Source organism: Lipophrys pholis (assembly GCF_963383615.2).
Source record: "Lipophrys pholis genome assembly, chromosome: 13".
NCBI lineage: Eukaryota > Metazoa > Chordata > Actinopteri > Blenniiformes > Blenniidae > Lipophrys > Lipophrys pholis.
The window spans coordinates 1,573,918-1,596,687 of record NC_137632.1 but is presented as its reverse complement, the minus strand read 5'-3'; the positions used below and the strand labels follow the sequence as shown (position 1 = coordinate 1,596,687).

The 22,770-nt window shown below is 43.8% G+C and overlaps 1 protein-coding gene across 1 annotated transcript; it reads left to right on the top strand.

The window, feature by feature from the left end:
• Window positions 1-1,740: 1,740 nt before the first annotated feature.
• Window positions 1,741-2,917, top strand: LOC308118639 (trace amine-associated receptor 13c-like; the record flags this gene model as incomplete). The annotated part of the gene is made up of 2 exons (XM_080478147.1): window positions 1,741-1,973; window positions 2,101-2,917. 2 exons carry the CDS (start codon window positions 1,741-1,743, stop codon window positions 2,915-2,917), a joined length of 1,050 nt encoding a protein of 349 aa, XP_080334273.1.
• Between the last annotated feature and the right edge of the window lie 19,853 nt (window positions 2,918-22,770).

Here is a 22,770-nt window from a genome sequence, read left to right as displayed (position 1 = left end):
GTCCTTGCTGACCTGCTATCATGGGCTATATAATGAAGCTACCATGTGTACTAATGTGTGCTTTGTGGATGAGCTAACATGCTATTGTGCACTGTGACATAATGCTAATGCTTTCTAATGCTTTCTAATGCTTTCTAATGCTAATGCTAGACTTGTTAGCTTAGCTGGTTAGCATGTGAGATAAGACCAGGTTCCAGGTCAGGGACACCTGGGGAGTAACCTGTGTGATTGTCAGGTAGATCACAGGTCTTAGCATAGTAGTTAGCATGCTAACAAAGTTTGTTCGATTGAGCTGCTATTTGGGGTGTGGCCCAATGGGGGCGCTAGTGTTATGGATCACTAGCTAATTAACCGGATCCCACCCACTATTGACCATGCCTTAGGGTGAGGATGCTAACAAAGTTTGTTCAATTGAGCTGATATTTGGGGGGTGGCCCATTGGGGGCTCTAGGGTTGCAAATCACCGATGAGCCAGAGTCCCGCAAGGGTCGAGGTCCCGACCAACGCTGCTTGCAGCTTTAATTTATGGTTGGAATTACGATGGTATCTGATCGTCTTCAAACCTCCGACTTTTGTTCTTAATTAATGAAAACATTCTTGGCAAATGCTTTCACTTTGGTCCATCTTACGCCAGTCCAAGAATTTCACCGCTAGCGGCACAATAGGAATGCCCCCGGCTGTCCCTCCTAATCATGGCCCCAGACACTCAGCTAAAACTTTAGACACTAGGAGGCTCAGTTTGACGCAGACGCTCGATTTTGCTCCTTCTGACTCAATGATGAATGTCACGTGAAATTGTGGGAACAAAAAAAAAGAAAGCATTGTTCTCTCCAGTCAAAAAGGTCAGGTTTTATAGAAGTTTCCCCACATGTGTTACATCGTGTTGTTCAGCAGGTTCTTGTCGCGCTTCTGATCAGCTCGCTTTTTCACTCAGAGTCACGGTTTAGCCACAGGCGCCACTTGTTCGGGGTGTTCTGTCACGGCTGTTTTTGAGGAGACATTTTGGTTTTCCCATGTATTTGAATGAGAGGAGGGAGGCGGCGGGATTCGGCATTTGGAACTTTGACGGCTAATAAAAACGAAACCACTCAACTAATCAAAAAGTTGAACAGAATTATTGAGCAGGAGAGTCTCCTCCGTTTTGAAGCTGATACAATATTCACCCTCAGAGGAGATACCGTTTGCGTGAGGACTCTTTTTGAGTGAAAATCTTATTTTGAAAAGCAAAGTGCCGACTTCCTGTTGGATATAGGTGAGGGGTATTTTTTGGTCTGAGACGAACAATTGAGTTTTAGTTTGATCTCCCTACGACATTCCTACAGGCCAAGGTGGCCTTTTTAGTGTTTCTAGATGGTGCTTGAGAGCCCATTTTGGCACTCTGGGGGTTAATTTTTACATTTCCTTAAAATGTTCGCAGTCTTGATGAGCATGCCAAAATTAGTGAGCTTTTGAGTGAGTTTAATGGGTCAAATTTGGGCTCAAAGAGGTGTCAGGAGTGGGAACAAAATAATCAGAAACATTACAAATACAATAGGGTCCTGGCCATATGGGAAGTTTTATTGAGGCGTCAGGCCAGTAGCCTAACGGAATTCAAATATATGACAAAATTATGATTTTAAAATAGAGAGCACAACAAGATTATTTCTGTGTTTTTATGTGTTGATCAGGATTGACGGGTCTCTTCTGAGTCACTCTGCAGGAGGGGAGGAGCTATGTGGCAAATAAGGAATAAATGAGAACATGACCATGAGCATAAGGCAGAAAGGTGACAAGGCTCTGCAGCTTCTTCTCATTGAAATGATGTCAACAACCTCTGAGGAAGCTGAACTCTGCTTTCCACAACTCAACTCGTCCTGTAGGACGATCATGCGTCCTCATTCAGTGTCAATGCTCATTTACTTCACCCTGTCCTCCATCTCTGTGCTCACTGTAGTTCTCAACCTGCTGGTCATCATCTCCATCTCCCACTTCAAGTACTTCACTTCATCAACTTATGTGAAGAAAACATCCTGTTTCTGTTCTCTGGACATGCTTTTGGCTACCGGTCTGATGTTTGTTACTTCACACAGTGATCAGTGTGTTGCTCTCTTCTTTCTCCAGGAAGCTGCACACTCCTACCAACCTCCTACTCCTCTCTCTGGCCGTGTCTGATTTCTTCGTTGGCCTCCTCATGGTTTTTCAGATCATCCTAATTGATGGCTGCTGGTTCCTTGGTGACCTGATGTGTGCTGTATATTTCATTTTTGACCATATTTTCACGTCAGCTTCAATAGGAACAATGGTGCTGATATCGATCGACCGCTATGTGGCCGTTTGTTATCCTCTACTGTATCCCACCAAAGTTACTCAGAACAGGGTTAAGGTCTGTGTTTCAGTGTGTTGGATGATTTGTGCCTTTTTTCACTGCCTGTTGTTGAAAGACAACATCAAACACCCAGGAAGGTATAATACTTGTCTTGGTGAGTGTGTAGTTATCAAAGATTATTATGCCGGGATTGCAGATGTTTTGTGCTCCTTTATCGGCCCTGTCACAGTCATTGTGATTCTGTACGTGAGACTCTTTGTGGTGGCTGTGTCTCAGGCCCGTGCTATGAGGTCTCATATTAAAGATGTCACACTTCAGGGTTCAGTCAGAGTCACTGTGAAGAAATCTGAGCTGAAAGCAGCCAGGACTCTGGGTGTTGTTGTTGTCATCTTTCTAATGTGTGTCTGTCCTTATTTCTGTGTTACGCTTAAAGGTGACGATGCGGTGGTCAGTGCTTCATCTGCTGCTTTTGTAATGTGTTTGTTTTATGTTAATTCTTGTCTCAACCCTCTGATTTATGCCTTTTTCTACCGGTGGTTCAGAAACTGCATCAGAGTCATTGTTACTCTCCAGATCCTGAAGCCGGGATCCCGTGAGGCCAACATACTGTAGACAGATTAGAGCAACCTTTTTTCATTACCTCACAAATGCTCCAATCTTTTTTTTCTGTCATGAAAATAAATTTCACAATATATGGAAAGAACTTGTGACTGCATGTGTCTCCCACTTCATCTGATGTGGAATTCATTTCCTTAATAAAAATAGATAGGACTTGGTGGTGCATCTTTATCATGCCAGCAACTAAAGTGTTGCTCAACTGATCTCTTTTGTTGTCATTCATATTTTGACCACATTTATTTAAATGCAAAAATGGATTTCACTTCCATAGCGCCTTACAGCTGCATGAGTAAGCCCCAAAGCGCTTTACCTCGTTCATGACATTCACCCATTCACACACCATTTGAGGCTGCGGCCATGCAAGGCGCTGTCACTGCAATGGGAGCCGTTTGGGGTCCAGTGTCTTGCCCAAGGACACTTCGGCATGTGGGTAGGTGGAGATGGGATTCAAACCTGCAACCTTCCAATTGGGGGATGACCACTCTGCCATCATGCCATGACGTGCCCATCGCTGGGAATAAATAACATGATCCACCGCTCACTCCTGAGGCCTGCACCACAACACTGTATTTCTCTTATAGAGGTCAGTTCAGGGTTAACTCTGGGTTTTCTGGCACTGAGCTTTGAAGGAGGTTTTTAAGGACCTCGCCCTAAAGGCCAAGCCTCCTTTGCCAGGACCCTATTGTATTTGTAATCTTTCTTCTTTATGTAGCACACAATAGCATGTTAGCTATTCCACAGAAATCACATTATTAGGGACTGAGCCCGAAAGGGTTCTGGAGGCCAGGGCTCGTATTCACGAAGCATCCTAAGGCTAAAAGTCGCTCGTAGTGACGTCCCTCTTGAGAAAAATCTTACAATTCCTTGAAGTTTAAGACTTTTCTTAGAATTTTCCCTTACTAAGATAAAAGTAATTCACAAAGCATCTTAAGCCCTCAGAGAGCTCCTCGTGGAAAACCACTAAAAGTAATGGGGAGGACTTTGTAGAACCTAAAAGTGTCTTAAACAGACAAGATGACAAAAAGACGAAAAGACAGGAAAGATGTTCTCTGTTTATTTAATCAGAGGGGCCGCGCACTGTGCGGACAATTTTTTTGAAGCTCTGAAAAAAGTAAACATTTTAAAGGGGTGTTTTTTTTTGTCTCTGCTTGGTGCGCCGTTTCTGTAATAAGATATTTCAAGACATTTGATGGGTTAATTTTACTCTCCATTTATTACGAGGAGCACAGAGGCTTTTTCCTGTCTTCCTTTCTCTGACAGCCAATCAGCTTTCAGCAGACTGCATCGGGGCAAAAGCAACGGAGTCAACCACACCTCCTCACTAAGATAAAAGTTGCTGTCAACTCCTCGCTCAGAGTTGATCTTAGACACTTCCTGAATCACTTTTAAGCTGAGAATTCTTTGCTAGGAACTTTTAGGCTAAGACAGGAACTCCCTGAGAGACTCTGAGATGCTTCCTGATTATGGGCGGTAATGAATGGAGAGTAAAATTAATCAAATATCTTGCGATGTATTAACAATGTGTAATCATGTCCTAACGACGTGGGGACCCCCTCCCTCACAACCCTCCCTGCCTTACCTCACCTTACATCACTCCACAATAGGGAACAGTGGGGCGGTGCCTAGGGTGGGGGGTCAAGGCTACTTAACTGCGGTCTGGGTCCTCTCCCGACTTTGCACCACCCACAATTTTAACCACACCGAGTCACGCAGGGTCTTGAGGGGGTAAGCGGCTTTCGGGGTTCTGCCGCTTGTCAGCGGTAGAACGCCCGGGTCCCACTACCCCCAATTTTAAACCGCACCATAGACACACACATTGCACCCACTTCTTCAAAACACAAAGACACACCCCTACATGCATCCAACACTGCACAGGGTGGGGGGGCGGGAGATGTGGCTCCCCCCAGCACCTCCCGCTGGGGTCCCACCCCGGCCTGGGGTGAGTGCGGCTGGAATGCGGGGGGTGCGCTCCCTTGGGCGTGGTGCTCGTGGGGGGGCTGGGGTGCGGTGCTCCTTCCCCATTCGCTGTTGGATTAGTGGAGGATGGGATCTCGCGGAGGCTGGGTGGGGGCCTGGCTGGCGGCCTGGGGGGCGAGAGGCATCACCCCCCCAAGTGTGTGAGTGGGAGTGGGAGTGGGAGTGTGTCCAAGTCTGTGTCTGTGTTGGGGTGGGTGTGGGTGTATCTATCAAGATCGGGGGGTTATGGGGCGGGAAAGTGGGGGGTGGGATATGGGGCTCCTGGGGGAGGAGAGTTGACTGTCCTCCGACCTGGCCTGTTCGGGCCTTCGCTTTTCCTGGTCTGGGGGCGGGGCTGGTCCGGGGGGCGCCGGCTGGGGCCATCTCTGCCTTGCCGGGTTCGGGGGGGGGGGATGGGTGAGCCGGCTCCCGGGGGTGCGGCGGGCTTTGCTGCTGGGGTGGGGGGGGGCTCTCGGCCCGCTCCGGCTGGTCTCAGCTTGGCAGCTTGGGTCGGGGCCGGGGGCCCTGTGCCCTTCATCCTTCTCCCGTGGGCGCCTCTTGCCTGGGGGGGATTACTCTCTGCATTCTCTATCTGGTGCTTTCTGGGCGGGGGCATGGCTCTCTGGGGTGGTTCTCTGGGGCCTCCCCGGGCCTGGGGGGCTGCTGTGGGCCGGGGTGGCGATGTCTGGGCCTGATGGCCTCAGGCCCCGGGGTGTCGCTACGGGTCCCCCCCACAACAGGTTTTACCACACCCAGTGGACAACCACACACACACACACACACACACACACACACACACACACACACACACACACACACACACACACACACACACACACACACACACACACACACACACTTCCACGCCTCATGAAAGGTGCTTCTGAAGTTGCTTGTTCTCTGTCATCATTTGCTCAAACTCTCAAAATAATGTTCCTCTTTTGTTGTTGCCTCTTTGTTAATTCATGTTCCTGCTTCATGTGACTGTCTAGATAGAGCTGCTCAGGCTGGTTAATCTAGAAAATGATGTTACTGTCTAGATAGAGCTGCTCAGGCTGGTTAATCTAGAAAATCCTGTTACTGTCTAGATCAGGGGTGGGCAAACTTTTTGACTCGCGGGCCACAATGGGTTCTAAAATTTGACAGAGGGCCTGGAGCATTTGGATGGAGTGTTTGGGCCGGATATACTAAAGCATTACATGTAGTGTGTGCAAACCTCATAGCACAGTAAGAACACTACAACCCAATTTATTAACTGTCTTTCAAATGTGAAAAATAGCCCTTATCAGTTAATAAGTTTGTCTCAAGGAATATGCAAGATATGGCGTTTACATACTATTTTGCATGATACTGGGAGGAGGAAATGTAAATAGATTAAAATAGCATACGCACTGTGATTTATCAAGATTGCATCTGTTTTTAATAAGTTTCAATCGAAGGTGCAAAGTTAAAGAAATCAACATTTATTGAAAAATGGAATCACTTTCAACATTCAAAACATATTATTACACAACGATATACTCAAGCTCAATAATATCTACTTGTTTTAAACCCCGCAAAATCATGGATGGATTGTCCTGACCGCGCGCTCTACAAAATTGCCACGGACGCCCTCACCTTCACGCGCAAACAGTACACGTGTATCTTTGCCAAGCACACAGACATAGGCTGTTTTAAATATCCTACCTGCAGCTGATAATTGAAATTGAAATTAAGAGCGATGTGCGGCGTGTTAATTAAGCTACTGTACCGCTGCTGTGCGTAAATGCGCATTACTCTTAATGAAAAGACGCACTTCCAAACTTTCCATATGCATTTTTTCATAACACAGCAGAAAAACTCACCAATTTCAGTGGGAACAGTGTTGTTGGTCTCCCTTTTTTGCCAGTGCATCAAAGTCTGGAGTTAGTTTGGTTGTGGCAATTCTCAGGACAGATCTGAGGTGTTGGTCTGTTAACTTGGATCTGTGATGGGCTTTGTTGATTTTCATGACGCTAAACGTCTGCTCACACATGTAGGTCGAGCCAAACAACACCAGCATCTTCTGTGCCGTCCTCCGGAGGTTTGGAAACGTGGTCTCGTTAAGTGAAGCATAAAAGTCATTCAGTTTAAGAGACTTGAACTTCTCCTTTGAGACGGAGTCAGACTGAAGATCGATCAGTTCCAATTGCAGCTCCTGTGGTGCTGATTCGGGGTCTTGTGACAGGGGACAGGACACCAGTTGAAGTGACTTGTCAATTTTTTCAAAATCACAGAACCGACGGCAAAATTCTCTGTGCAGGTCGTCCAGTGATTTGCAGTATTTCTTCGCATTTCGGGCAGCCTCTTTCTGCACGGCTAGTGTGGGAAAATGTGCGAAAGATTTGTTTGACATTTGCCTGGAGAATAAAACCAGCTTGGATTTGAAGGCTCTCACATTTGTGTACATGTCGTGCACAAACTGATCTTTCCCCTGTAGCTTCACGTTCAGCTCATTCATGTGTGAAAATATGTCCACAGCAAACGCAAAGTCACAAAGCCAGTTTGTGTCGCTCAGCTCGGGGAATTCGTCGGATTTCCCCATTAACTCCAAAAATGAGCGAATCTCCTCTTTGAGCTCCCAGACTCGTTGAAACACTTTCCCCAAACTTAACCAGCGGACACGAGAGTGGTAAAGTAGGTCCTGGTGATCCGCATCAGTTTCTTCCAGGAACGTAATGAACTGACGATGATTAAGTCCCCTTGCTCGTATGAAGTTAACAAGTTTTACAACTGGATCCACGACGTGATTAAGCTGCAATATAGACTTACACAGAGACTCCTGATGAATGATGGAGTGAAGAAAAATAACATCCTGGTCAGGGTTTTCTTCTTTCACTTTATCCTGGATTCTTTTCAGCAGCCCGACGTTTTTTCCAGTTAAATTTGGCGATCCATCCGTGGTGACATTGGTAAGTTTACTCCAAGGTAGCTTCATTCTCTCGATGACAGCAGACACCTGTTCATATAAGTCCTCTCCTCACGTTTTCCCTTTCAGTGATTCCATGCTCAAAAGCTCCTCCGTTATCTCAAAACTGTCGTTAATCCCTCGGATAAAAATTAGGAGCTGAGCAGTGTCTTATATGTCGTTACTTTCATCCAGTGCTAGTGAATATAACTTAAAGGACTCCGCCTTTTTGTTTAACTCGCTGACTATATCTGCGTCAATCAGTTCCACGCGGCGAGTCACTGTCCTGCGTGCTAAACTGATTTTTTCAAACTTGGCTTTGCTCTCCGGACACAAGAGACCTGCTGTCTCAACCATGCACTCTTTCAAAAACTCGCCTTCGGAGAAAGGCTTGCTAGCCTTTGCTAATTTGAATGCCAGCAAATAACTTGCCTTGGTACTTGACTCTTGAATTGCAGTTTGTCGGTGAAAAAAGTTCTGTTGACTCTGTAAATTAGCTGCCAACCTCTGAGCAGGAGCCGCCCGTTCTTGTGTTGACTGCTTGCTAGCATAGTTTACATGCTTCGTGGCAAAGTGACGGCTGATATTGTACTCTTTGAAAACCGCAACAGCTTCTTGGCATATCAGACATACAGCCGTTGATCGGACTTCACTGAAAAAGTATTTTGTTGTCCACTCCTTATTAAAGACTCGGCATTCGCTGTCCACTTTCCTTCTCTTTGGTCCACTCATTTTCACAGAAGGGCTCAAATGGTGACATGAAACGAAGTGAAAATTAAAGTGAAATAAAGAGAAATACGCGCCACTCCAACAACGGTCAATGTGTTTTGAGTGCGCCATCTATTGGGGAACGTGGGCATTGCAGGGAAAGGGGAAAATGAAGGAGGTTTTTACTATAATTTGGACAAGTTCGGCGGGCCGGATTAAAAAGCCTAACGGGCCGTATGTGGCCCGCGCGCCGTAGTTTGCCCATATCTGGTCTAGATAGAGCTGCTCAGGCTGGTTAATCTAGAAAATCATGTTACTGTCTAGACAGAGCTGCTCAGGCTGGTTTAATCTAGAAAATCATGTTACTGTCTAGACAGAGCTGCGCAGGCTGGTTTAATCTAATAACAGTTGGAAAGTATTTGGATCAGTGTGATACTGTAAATAATATATGTAGCACAACAAGGGTATTGTATGTTATCCCCGGCCCCATCCCCCTCAACCTCTCTCTCTTCTCTTCTCACTCTCTCTTTGAGCGTTCCCCCCCCGGTCGTGTAAAGCAGCCATGCCAACTTCTAATAAAAGCAGCAACAAGAGGAGACTCCAGGTCTCTTCCTGTTGAAGAGCAAAAACTGTTCTGACTCCAGAAGGTTCTAGATCACATCATATTGTTTGGTCAAGCTGCCGAACAGGACAAGGGGGAGAAAAAAAACAAAAACTGAGTCATCATAAAAATTCTTTTATGACTATTTTATGAAACTCAAAAACTTACATTAATTTGTTCACAGTTTAAAAATTTATGGAACTTACCTGATTCACATGCCGACTACTATATTGATTTGATTATTGTTCTTTTCTGTCCACGCTGGTTATTTTTACCACTTAATGTATTTGATATTAATGGTGGACGCAACGCAGCTGTCACCAATTACTGTGATTGTTGGCGGTCTTATAAAAAGAGATTAAACTTGGCAGAATGATGAAAACCACAAACGTAACTAACCGGAATGGAAACCAAAAAAAAAACTAGAAAGCCCAACTGGACAGGAGAGCAGTGCCTGCTGTGAGCACAGCTTGTGGAGGAAAATAAAACCATATTAACAGGCAAACTGGGTCCCAGGATCACTGCACCAGGGCAGAGGCAGGCCTGGGAGCGCATTGCCCAGCAACTCAATGCGTCTTTCCCTCTCCTTGTAGCACAAGTGACGAGTGTGAGAAGTGGTGGTACTGCTGCAGTGGAAAGCCAGAGCGGAGTTTGCAGCATGCAAACGAAGTTCTTCTCAAACAGGTGAATGTAGTAGTATATACCATTCAAACTACGTATGATTGCTGACATCACTTTCTTTGACATTAATCTGTATGAATATTTCAGAATTTCCCCGGCCAGCTCAGTAGGTAGAGCATGAGACTCGCAATCTCAAGATAGAGGGTTCATGTCCCACGCTGGGCACCACCTTCCTGTGGGCTCTCCACCTGCAGGAAGGTTCTTAATGGTGCTATGTGATCTGGGTGACGGTGCTCAGACTGACACCCCCGGAGATGGATAAGTGTGAGAAGATGAATGAATTTGATATGCTCATTTACTGAACTCTTCAGGGGGTGGATCATCAGCTAAACAGCTGTCCCAGCTGGCAAACACTGTTTTTAGTGTGTTGGGAAGGTCTGACACCAGCATCAGCGGCCTGGAGGAGGGCATTGACAGCTCATTGATCCAGCTGGCAGAACTGCGTCAAAGGTAGGACAAATTCATTTTCACCTGAGAAGATATCAAGAGTAAAACATGTATTTACAGTCGGATGCATTGTCTATTTTCAGAGGAATTTGTTGGGGTTTCTCTGAAAAATTCAATATATTGTGATGAGCGCTGTGACCTGGTTTATTGTTGCAGTTAGTGTAATATAAATAAAATGGAAATCAATTACATTTTTAAGGTATTATGTAGCCATGTGGAATGCAGAAAAAGAAATAAAAAACAGCAATAATGATAACCAAGGCTGAATATTGTCTCTTCTCTTCAGCTCTGAGCCATCAGAGGAACCGGGGCCTTCCACGTCACAGGACCACGTTCAGCCTGAGATGCCTCCTCCTCCTCCTCCTCCTCCTCTTCCTCCTGCTCCTCCTCCTCCTCTTCCTGCTCCTCCTCCTCCTCTTCCTCCTGCTTCCTCGCCAACATCCCTGCAGGACAAGTTGGAAGCAGAAATGGATCTTCCTAAACAGAACAAAAAAGTCCTTCTTCTAGGAGTATTTCAGGCTCAAAATTGAGCATTTGAAATATAAATTGGCTGACAATTAATTGATGCATCTTATGATTTACTTTAACACGTTTCACTGTTTATGTATATGTTGGTTCAAAGCAGTCACTGATTGGGAATGAGCTAAAGTGCAACTGTGTAAACTGAGCTCTGTACGGATTAGCTGTCAGAGCGAAATTCCCCTCCTGCTGCAGTTGCTGAACATTTTCATCACCATCCTCTTCATCATCGCTGTTCTGCCCTTCCTCGGGAGGTTCAGGGAGGTGCCTGGCCTTGCAGATATTGTGAAGTTCTGCACAGGGGAGTATTATTTGGCAGACCTTTCCTGGTGACAGCCTCACTTCCCCGTGCAACACATGGAATCTCCGTTTCAACTGTCCAATGCGGGGTGCTCAACCATCGCTGGTGTTTTCTTATTGGCCTATAACAAACAAAACAAAAAATAAAGCAGTTGTACACAAGAGCTGGAAATTGTTTTAGGGAGACATTTAAAGTAATAAGATAATCCAACTGCTCCTTAATGTCAACGCATTATTGGCTATAATTTAACATTATTTTGTAATTGTATATTGTAATTGTATAACTAAATTGCAATTCAGTTGTGGTCCTGCATCTGGACGAAGGTATGGAGTGAGAAGCCAAGGTGTTCAGGGTAACCACTGTCCTCTAACAGGTGGTGTCCAGCTGGCACATAGTGTCCTTCAGACAGCTCTCAGCCCGCCCTCAGACAGCATCCGGGAGTCGTGCGTTGAGCGTAGCCATTTTGCCACAACGCCCACAGCCATACAGTTTGCATTAAAAACAATGTGCGTGTTGATGCTGTGGCAGCGTTTCCCATTGACATAAACATCCTCGTCTTGTGACGGTGCCGTTATGAGGACGTCAGTGCCATCAATGACACCAACAACACCAGGAAACCTGCTATGTCCACGAATGCCCTTTTGCTTGCCTGCAACGAGTCAGCATCCAATGGAAGGCGATAAACTGTGCAACAATGTGGGGTTGTGAAACCGCTGCAATGGTCAGACTGATGACTCTGCTGACGGAGGGTTGTGACAGACCCCCGTCATCACCACTACGCTGCTGCATCTTCCCTGTCGCCAGGTATCACAATGTTGTGATCACCTTCATCTCGGGCGATATTCCGTTGCTTCACTGTGTCGGCGAAGTAAGCTCATCCCTGATGAGGTCGACCACAAACATTCTTCCTGCATGATCGAGCCAGTAGCGTGTCATTAAATCGTTGTCCTTAAACAAACGTCTTTCCTTCTTTCTGCCATCTTGTCTGTTTAAGAAACTCTTACTGAGGCTTCTTAAAAGTCCTCCTCACTACCTTTAGCGGTTTTTCATCGCAGGAGCACTCTGAGGGCTTAAGATGCTTCTTTATCTTAGTAAGGAAAACTTCAATGAAAAATCTTCAATTAAAGATTTTTCTTAAGAGTGACGTCACTACGAGCGACTTTTAGCCTTAGGATGCTTCGTGAATACGAGCGCTGGCCTCCAGAACCCTTTCGGGCTCAGTCCCTAATAATGTGGTTTCTGTGGAATAGCTAACATGCTATTGTGTGCTACATAAAGAAGAAAGATTACAAATACAATAGGGTCCTGGCAAAGGAGACTTGGCCTTTAGGGCGAGGTCCCTAAAAACCTCCTTCAAAGCTCAGTGCCAGAAAACCCAGAGTTAACCCTGAACTGACCTCTATAAGAGAAAATACAGTGGTGAGCGGTGGTTTCTCCAACAGCCAATCAGCTTTCAGCAGACTGCATCATACATAGCAACGGGGTCAACCACACCTCCTCACTAAGATAAAAGTTGCTGTCAACTCCTTGCTAAGAGTTGCTCTTAGAAACTTACTCAATCACTTTTAAGCCAAGAATTCCTTGCTGGTAGCTTTTAGGCTAAGATAGGAGCTCCTTGCAACGCTTTGTGAATAAGGGCACAGGACCCTATTGTATTTATAATGTTTCTTATTATGGACCGAGCAGAAAGGCGGAGGCCTGGACCTGGAGGCCTGGGCCTGGGCCTGGAGGCCCAGGCCTCCGCCTTTCTGCTCGGTCCCTAATAATAATAATAAACATTACAAATACAATAGAGTCCTCGTCTCCAGGCCCAGGCCCAGGCCTCCAGGCCTCCAGGCCCAGGCCTCGACCTTTCTGCTCGGTCCCTAATAAGAAACATTATAAATACAATAGGGTCCTGTGCCATTATTCACAAAGCGTTGCAAGGAGCTCCTAGCACTCCAGACCTAAATCCGACAGGAAGTCCAAAATTCACCTTTCAAAGTACAATTTTCACCCAAAAAAAGGCCCTCAACCTCTGAAGGAGAACACATTTGACCTCCTAAACATACTAAACGACTCACCAAATTTGGCATGCTCATTAACACTGGATAACATTATAAGAAAATGTAAAAATTAACCCCCACAGTGTCAAAATGTGCTCTCTAGCACCACCTACAAACAGCAAAACGGCCACCAAAAACACTTAAACGGCGACCACGGCCCATAGGAATGTCGTAGCGAGATCAAACCAAAACTCGTCTCATTGTTCGTGTCATGGAGCCCTACAAATAACATGCTGGTACCCCTGACCTAAATCCAACAGGAAGTCCGCAATTTGCCTTTCAAAATAAGATTTGCAAATGCTAGCTACTCTGAGCACGACTATCTATCGACTTCAGAAACCTGTTAAATGACAGAGGAGACTCTCCTCCTCAATAATCCCCAATATCATTTTCAGTCGTTGAGCGGTTTTGTTTTTATAGACCCTTTTCACACTTCCGCGGGTAAATATCTAAGATGGTAAATTGCATAAATTTGTCATATAAGATCAAATATAACTGTTGCTGCAATTGCAGGACTTGTTGAAGCACCAGTGTGTATATACCATCTAGAGATCAAATCAATGACGGATACATATACCTTATCCTTGCACCTCGACTCACACAATGTATTGATCCACAAGAAAATAATGTCACAGGAGCTCAATAATTAAAACAATCCTGCTAACCAGTGAAAATGAAAATAAGATTAATGTTTTAATTAAGTTTTACATTTGAAAAATAAAATAATGAAAACATGAGATAAAAATTAATACTAATACATGGCCATTTAGTCCCCGGCCAGCTCAGTAGGTAGAGCATGAGACTCTCAGTCTCAAGGTAGAGGGTTCATGTCCCACGCTGGGCGCCACCTTCCTTGGGTCAATGTGATCTGGGTGATGGTGCTCAGACTGACACCCCCACCACCTGGGAACAGATAAGATGGAGAAGATGGATGGAGGGATGGAGGGATGGACATGGCCATTTATAACACTGGGAGTTAATTATTTTATAGTTAGATCTTATTTATATTCTAATAAATTTGATTTTATGATATACTTTTATTTGGTTTTATAGCTGCACTAGATGAAGCTCTTGAATATATCAAGGAGTTGGAAGCCAGGCTGGAGAAAGTGGATTTGTCTCCCACACTTCTTAGTCACTATGGTGTTTCTGATGAGCAGATCCGGTTCTACAGCAGATTCCCCTCTGAGAGGGTTCCAGATCTTCTGGGAGTCCATTGTTCCATCTGGTCCATATATGAGGCAGATGGAATCATCAATCAGAGCTTTAATGTTCTGCTTCAGGGTGGCTGTGGGCAGGAAGGAGCAGCTTATTGACATGTTAGACACTATTTACACTATTGACACTATTGACAAGGTTTAGAGTGATTCACACAACTTGAGATTTAATGTTCAAAACACAAAGGGACAAAATGATAATTTATACATTTTAATATGGTCATTACTGCATTGAAATAAACACATTGGTGTTGAAGTAAAACATGTCTAGTTTAGATTCCATCTGGTCAATGAACGATTCATCACACCACTCTCACTCTACAGTTAAGGTTCTAAATGTGTCAGTGACAAAGTGGCACCATTCCATCCTTGTGATTACCAGCTGACCAGCTGACCCTGTCCCTGTCCCTGTCCCTGTCCCTGTCCCTGCCAGGAGTATGTGTGTGAATGCCTCAGACTTGTGTGGCCATCCTGAGCCTTGAGCTCAGCAACCTGGGAGACATCATTTGGTTTGGACCAACTCCAGAGTTGAGAGGAAATCTACTAGGAGAGCTCTGAGTGGTTGGGCCTCCAGTGGACGTAGTCTTTCTCCTGATGTCAGGATGTCGGGATCAGGAAGTGGTCCTACAAACACACGAGTGACATCATCACAGTAGGTTCTGACAAAGGAAACATTACAAGCATAAAAACATTAATAACCAATAAATGATACCTGGGTAAGCTCTGCACATCTGCACTGCACACATCTGTTTCCACCACCACCTCACTGGCAGGTTCAGGGTGGAGCCCCTTACAACAAATAAACAAATAAATAAAGGGACAGGTGAGCAATTTGATAAGACATGGAGGGATAGATTTGAGAGAGCTAAGATTTTTACTTAAGTTGCTAAAACTACTAAGGAGATTGTCACATACTAAATGATATTACAAAAGGAAAACAATGGTTCCACTTTTTTATTATTTTTTTATTTTTTTACCTGTGTTCTTGGTCTGTTCCATGTGTAGATCACCTGTGTTCTTGGTCTGGTCCATCTGTGTAGATCACCTGTGCAGGTCAGTGCAGGAGGAAGCGTTGGCAGCTGGAGCTGGGAGGAGTGAGCAGTCTGATCCAGGAGTTCAACTACATGGTGGTTAAAGGCTTTACCAGCTGCACAACTACAGGAATAAACCAACAACTCAGCTGGTCAACACCCAGTGAGGTCTAAAACAGAGAAGTGTTTTTAGCACATATATAGAAATTAATATTTGTTAAAACATAATTAGCTTTAATCAAGTACCAGAATTCAGAGCAGCAGAAGAGGAATAGTACCGCTCCGTCATACAGGAGTGTCCATCGTACATGAAAGTTCTTCAGCTCTCATCTATGACAGCTGAAGAACAGGAAGTCAAACTACTGAACATGAGCCCAGCGACTCTCTGACTGTTTCAACCTGCAGTCTGTAAGGTTCCTCATGGTTCCTCATGGTTCCTCATGGACCTGAAGCATGGAGCTCTGACCACTACCTGTCCCTCCATAGTATCTGATACTAGAAGTCTGCAGAAGCAAAGCAGGGTCAAGGTAAACATCTGACATCATCATCATCATCATCATCATCACTTTCCCATATTATCATAGCAAACACGGAAGAACTTATACCCCTTTTCAAGTGTATTTGTTCGCATATGGCTGCTATGGCCTCCGCATTAGCAAATGAAAAAGTTGGCAAGTTCAGGAGCGTTTGTGAAAAGATAGGATCCATTTTCAATACGACCGGCACAAACAGGAAGTGACCGAGCTTCTTGAGACGCGACTTCTGGTTGTGGTGAAAAAGGTCTATTAGCCATCAAAGTTTTTAACACCGAATCCCGCCTCCTCACTGCAGCTTAAATACTATCTCCTCTGAGGGCGAATATCATATCTCCTTCAAAAGACTATGAAATGATAGAGGAGACTCTCCTGCGCAATAATTCTTTTCAACGTTTTGACTAATCCAGCCGTTTTTTTTGTTTTTTTTTAAATTAGCCATCTAAGTTCCGAACGCCGGATGCCACCGTCTCGTCCACATGGATTTCAAACACACATTTCACCCACTAAACATACTCAAAGGTTGATGAATCTACACCAATATGTAGCTACAGGTCTTGTGCTTTGAATGAGGGGCTACTTTTGTCTTTATTTTAAACGGTTCTCGATTAATAATCATTTATTCGAGATGTCCTCGTCGGCAGGGCTCATTTTCTCTCACTGCTGCTGGCTGCTTGCCAAGCTGAGATAGAACACACACACACACACACACACACACACACACACACACACACACACACACACACACACACACACACACACACACACACACACACACACACACACACACACACACACACACACACACACACACACACACACACACACACACACACACACACACACACACACACACACACACGATGGCAGTGCCATTTTATTCAAAATTGCTGAATTTTCACATTTACCGTTCAAATACTGAGAAGAGACTTGCGCTGAGGCAGCAGCCAGCTGAGCCTCACCATGTATTGCTATCTCTCTGTATGTCGCTGTTAAAATGTTCAAACACTTTTGCTATATGAATTATATTATAAATTTCCATAGTTTAGTTAACTGAGGTATATAATGTACAGTGTATTTTGTCAACAACTGTATGTGTGTAATGTGTTTCTTGTGCTGAGCAATCATAAAACGGCTGCGAAGACGCACTGGGTGAGGCACGCAGATCTCCTGCCTCATGGTAGAGGGCGCTAGTGATCCCAGGGATCCTTCTTGCGACTCTTCGGCTGCAGAATAAGTGACAACAAGCTACAGTTAGCAAGTCAAGTGCAGCGGCAGCGATCGTTTATTTTTTCCTCTCACCTGGACTTACTTTTAACATGGAGGATTACATATCTAAAATAAAACAGTTTTCTAAACTTCTATAAACAAGTTATCGATGCTTTTGTTCAGAAGGAGCGGCGCATGGACTTCATTTATAAGTAAAAGTAAGACCATAATAACGTTTTTTTTTATTAAATGTGCTTTTTTGTGTGCTACAGTTTGTATGTGTAAAGAATGCTGGTATGAGCTTTTAAACATAACCCGTTAACTGCTGCCAATCAAATGGTGAATAAGATACTCTTTAGGGTTCATATGTTTGTAAATCTGACTGTGATGAAGTCAGTGCCTCACCAGCCATGAACCTCACCGCACGTCACTGGTGTAGCTATATGAAGTAGGTCTGTGTCTATAGCTCTATGTCTAAAGTTCTGTGTTGTTGTTGATAGCGACCTGGTCAGAGCTCGCCCGCTCACAGGGATTCGTATTCCGCATTTGTAGAGCAATAGTTTGGGCATTCCATAGTGACTTTCAGCTCCTTTCACTTTATTTCTGGACGTGTCTGAATCAAAAGCTTCAACATGGAGGAATGGAGTTGTAGAATGATAAAATGCTGCTCTACAGACGTTTATAATGACAACCTAGGTAAACACACGCTGATTAAAGTTCTCTTTCACATGAAGCCGTTAAAAGGCTTATTTTAGGTCTAAAAACTCCAAGCTTTCATTTACAGGAGTATGAAGTTTGTTTAGTAGTTCCAGAAGTCTGGCTTCATTATAAAGAAGTTGTGTGGGTAGAAAATATTAATGATGCATCTAGTAGAGAAGCGCAATGCAGCTTCATGCAGACCTCAGCCTGCGGTCATAACGCCATACAAGACCTGGAAGTGAAGCAACTTACAATGATGTTACCGGGTGTTACACAACTGCCTCCGTAATACACTCTGGGTTCACTTCCATGCCAGTAACGTAACGTAACGATCCCAAAAATCCCTGCAGAGGGTCGGAACCTCGTGCACAGGGTGGAGGACGAGTTTGACTTCATGCTTACTTAAGTTTGACTTTCCCTTAACAGCAGAGGACATAAGGCCCGAGGGCCAAACCCACCAAGAGGCTCCAGCCTGGTCCCACCAAGCAAGGAGCTTATAGAGGGTTTATACTACTTTGTTTTGTCATTTCAGTGGATTTTGCACCAGAATGTTCCATTAAAATTGACTTCATTTTCAGGAACTGTTTGATCTCGTCAAAATATAGAGAATTTCATTACAGACACTGAACACAACAAAGACAAACTGTAAAGTGTAAATTTAAAGGTTATTATAGCAATGGAGAAGGAGCAGGAGCTGGAGATGGAGGAGGAGGAGGAGGAACAAGAAGAGGAGGAGAAGGAGGTGGCATGCTTTTTAATGCTAATGCTAGGCTAGTTAGCTTAGCATATTAGCATGTGAGATAAGACCAGGTTCAAGGTCAGGGACACCTGGGGAGGAACCTGTGTGATTTTCAGGTACATAACATTTAAAGGGACCGGAGGGCGCGATTGGGCCGACCCCGAGGGGCCAGAGGGCCAGAGGTCCCGTTTAAAGCTGCAAGCAGCGTTGGACGCTCCTCACAATACTTTTCGGTCCCTTCACTGGCTCGTTGCAGTAAATCACTATTTTTCGTTTTCCCTCTCAATACTTTTGGGTTCACTAGAAATACAATGTGCTCCTTGGTAATGCTCATCAGGTTTTGCAAAGTTTATGGTTACCCCTCAATATGTTTAGGTTTATTGGTAATACTTATTTGTTCTCTCCACATCCCTTTGTAGTGTATCTCACAATGTTGTTGGGTTCCTTTGACCGAGGGGTGTCAAACACATTTCAGGTCAGGGGTCACATACAGACCATCATCTGGAGGAGGCCAGACTGGTTAAATAGTGCCAAAATAACCTTTAAATACAAACTTCTAACTTTTTATTGGTTGAGGAGCAAAGTATAGCTGATAGAAACTTCTATATATTTGCAAAACAGAAAAGTTACTGCCAAGAATGATTACAATCTACGGTGGCCCAAAAGGGCCAACAGCACAACGCAACCGCAAAAACCACAACTCAACAACAAAAAGGCACAACACAACAAAAAGCCAAAACACAACAACAAAATGGCACAACACAACAACAAAAAGCCAAAACACAACAACAAAATGGCACAACACAACAACAAAAAGCCAAAACACAACAAAAAGGCACAACACAACAAAAAGCCACAACACAACAACAAAAAAGCACAACACAACAAAAAGCCAAAACACAACAACAAAAAGGCACAACACAACAAAAAGCCACAACAAAACAGCAGAAAGTGCTGTCAAAAATAATGCGTTAATTTAATTAATTGATTTGAAAGGCTTAATTCGTGAAAAAAAAATTTAGTGATGGAATTATCGCAGTCTTGTTTACTTCCGTTTTTTAAAAAAGATTTTTTTTAACACCCTAAACAGAGCAGCTTCATGTGGAAAGTCTTTGGGTGCAGCACCGTGACAACAGAGCAACATAATATGAGTGGAATAATATTAAGGCAGAAAGTTTCACTTTAAAAAGTTAGCTGACGGCTGATTGAGAAAGTGAAAGTCATAAGCTTTACTTTGAAAAGACGAATTTAACAACCACAGAAGTAAAAAAACAGCAGGTTGCCATGTTGGCTGACCAGCATCCACCAAACTGCTAAAACTGGAGGAAATACTGCAGGTAAAATATAAATAAAATTCTCTCTCTCTCTCTCTCTCTCTCTCTCTCTCTCTCTCTCTCTCTCTCTCTCTCTCTCTCTCTCTCTCTCTCTCTCTCTCTCTCTCTCTCTCTCTCTCTCTCTCTCTCTCTCTCTCTCTCTCTCTCTCTCTCTCTCTCTCTCTCTCTCTCTCTCTCTCTCTCTCTCTCTCTCTCTCTCTCTCTGGTATTTGCGTCTGGTAACGCAAGAAGTGGTTACCCGGGTTTTTCGACATTTTAAAAATGTAAATCGTAGACTGATTTCTCATCATGTTTAAAAAATTGGTGTTTTTCACCGTGAGTTCATAGAAAGGAAAAACTCGAACGAGTCTTCGATTTGAGATCATCGGCCCACAGATTGACACACAGACCTCTCTTCCAGAAACAAAAGGGTTAATATGCAGGTTCTCCTCAATCTCAGAATATTCTATAAATTGGAACAAATCAGTCGTCTTGCCTATTAACTCTATATTTCAGCACACACCTAACACCCCACTAAAACCAGGGAACATCAAATACCTCAGCATTAACATCTCAGCCAAACTCTCAGACTTGGTGAACTTAAACTATCCCCCCTTCTTAAAACATTGGAGGAGGACCTCACCCGATGGAGGACACTCCCTATTTCACTTCTGGGGAGAGTGATAAACTGATAAAACTAGATGATTGGATTGGATTTGATATGCTGTTAAAACTGCTGGAAAGGAAGATTGTCTTGCATGTGCTAGTGCCAGACCTCGACTTAGTACTTCTCCATACCCATTAACTCCTTCAACGATCCCACAGGACTGCAATGTACCATCCAGTTGTTTTCTTCTACACGTGCACCTATTAATACTTACTGTATCACTGTACATTATTTTTTTCCCTTTATTAATTCTACCTCTGACAATTATATCTGTTTTAAGTCTACTTTGGATAATGTAAGTTTGGGATTTTTATCTGAGGATTACTGTAATTCTACTGTGGATATTACCTCATCTTCTCTTGATGCATATTCACTGCTTCAGAGGATGACCTCTCCCGGTGCTGACCTCTGGTGGTTGTGTGGTGACATGAACATGTATGCCGTTCTTCCCACTAGGTGGAAGGGTTCTTGTGCGTTGGTACAGATAATCATGCCTGTTAAACTGTTTGCTACCTCCTCAGATAGTATTCATCCTGTTCATAGTTTTGCACATACACGCTGTGAGGCACCTAAAGGTTCATTTGATCCTAAAATATATCTTCGTTGGGATGGATTGCCTGCCGGTGTACCAGAAGAATACAAGGCCAGGAGTGATATCAGACCAGATTTTGCTTCTTTGTTGTGGCAGATAGAATTAAATGTTCATACTAAATGGATCAATTACATTTTTTGTAATCAGCAGCGATTTGTCAATTACACAAGGGATGCTGTGGAAGGTATTGTTGAACAGTTAGGACCCACTTCACTCATGGCTGGGCAGATAGATATGGTGTTGGCTGAAAAAGGTGGAGTGTGTGTTATGTTTGGTGATTTCTGTTGTACTTTTATTTCCAATAATACAGCCCCAGATGGTTAAATTATTACAGCATTAACTGGTTTAAGATCATTAGCTGATGAACTGAAAGAAAATGCAGGTGTTGATTCTGTTAATTGGTTAGAACAGTGGTTAAACAGGATCTTTGGGAAGTAAAAGGGTGTTGTTACTTCTTTACTTATGTCTTTTGCAGTTTTCCTTAGTATTTTCTGTGGTTGTGGTTGTTGTGCAGTGCCTTGTTGTAGAGGAGCAGTGGATAGGCTTATTCAGTCAGCTTTGGCTAAAGAAAGCCCTCCTACTCAGATGCCCCTGCTTCGAGACCACAAGTCGAGGTCCTTGTTCTCCCTTGACTCTGATCATGATTAGGATGCCTTCGTGATTAATATGTGATAACTAACCTGTTTCCTCCCGGTCTAGCAAAATGTCCTTACAGGAATCCAGTCTTCTAGAAAGACATTGAGTTCTGCTGATGTTTATGAAGTATTATTGTTAGAAAAGTGTTTTTATGTCTGTTAGGTTGTTAAGTGTTATTGTTAGAAAAGTGTTAGTTTTAGGTTGTTAGATTTTGAATGCATCGTGAATTTATGTTTTGAATGCCATGGACTATTAATTTAATGTTAACTTGAAAAATGTTGATTGTTTTATTTGCACTAGTATGTATATGTTTAATATTAGTCTACACTGTGATTGTATTTAGTTTATGTTGTGGCATGTGTCAAAAGGGGGAATGTTAATCTATGTCAGCTTGTGCCTTTCGCTCTGTGTTGTTTAGCTTTTTAGTTTGTGACAATCATTTCAGGTAGTGAGTGTAACTTCCACAGGTTTATATTATTGGACATTTTAAGTGCCTTTGCCAGAGGACTGAGACCAGACAGAGTGCCCCCTTGTGGTGAAGAGAAGAACGTCGGCCCAAGAATCATAGGGTATGTCCGAATTGTCCCTCTTAATTCCTTATATATCGAGTTTACCTTAACCCAGTGGATGATGTCATGGGGTTAAGGTAAGGTGTTAGGAGGCTTCCTAAAGGAGTTAGTGAAAGGCCATCAGGTTTGTGTGGCAGTCGGACCACACTTTCACTTAGTGACGTCATAATAATGCGACGGCGGCGCAAGTTAGTGACGTCCACCATGGTGGGGAAAGAACTACAAGTTTCTGAAAATGGACTACATAAAGCGTATTTGGGTTTTATATGATTTAAAGTTGTTCTAGGCAGATTATTGCTTTGGTAACTTACATGATCTGCTCCTTTTTCAGTCATTCTGAGTATCCCTGAACGCTCCGATGAGCGGGTTCCTTTAAATGTTGTCGCCGCAAGGAATTGTGGGGGAACATGAGCTGGTCTCCTTTGCGAAAGGATGCATCAGTGGTTCCTAAGCTAAAG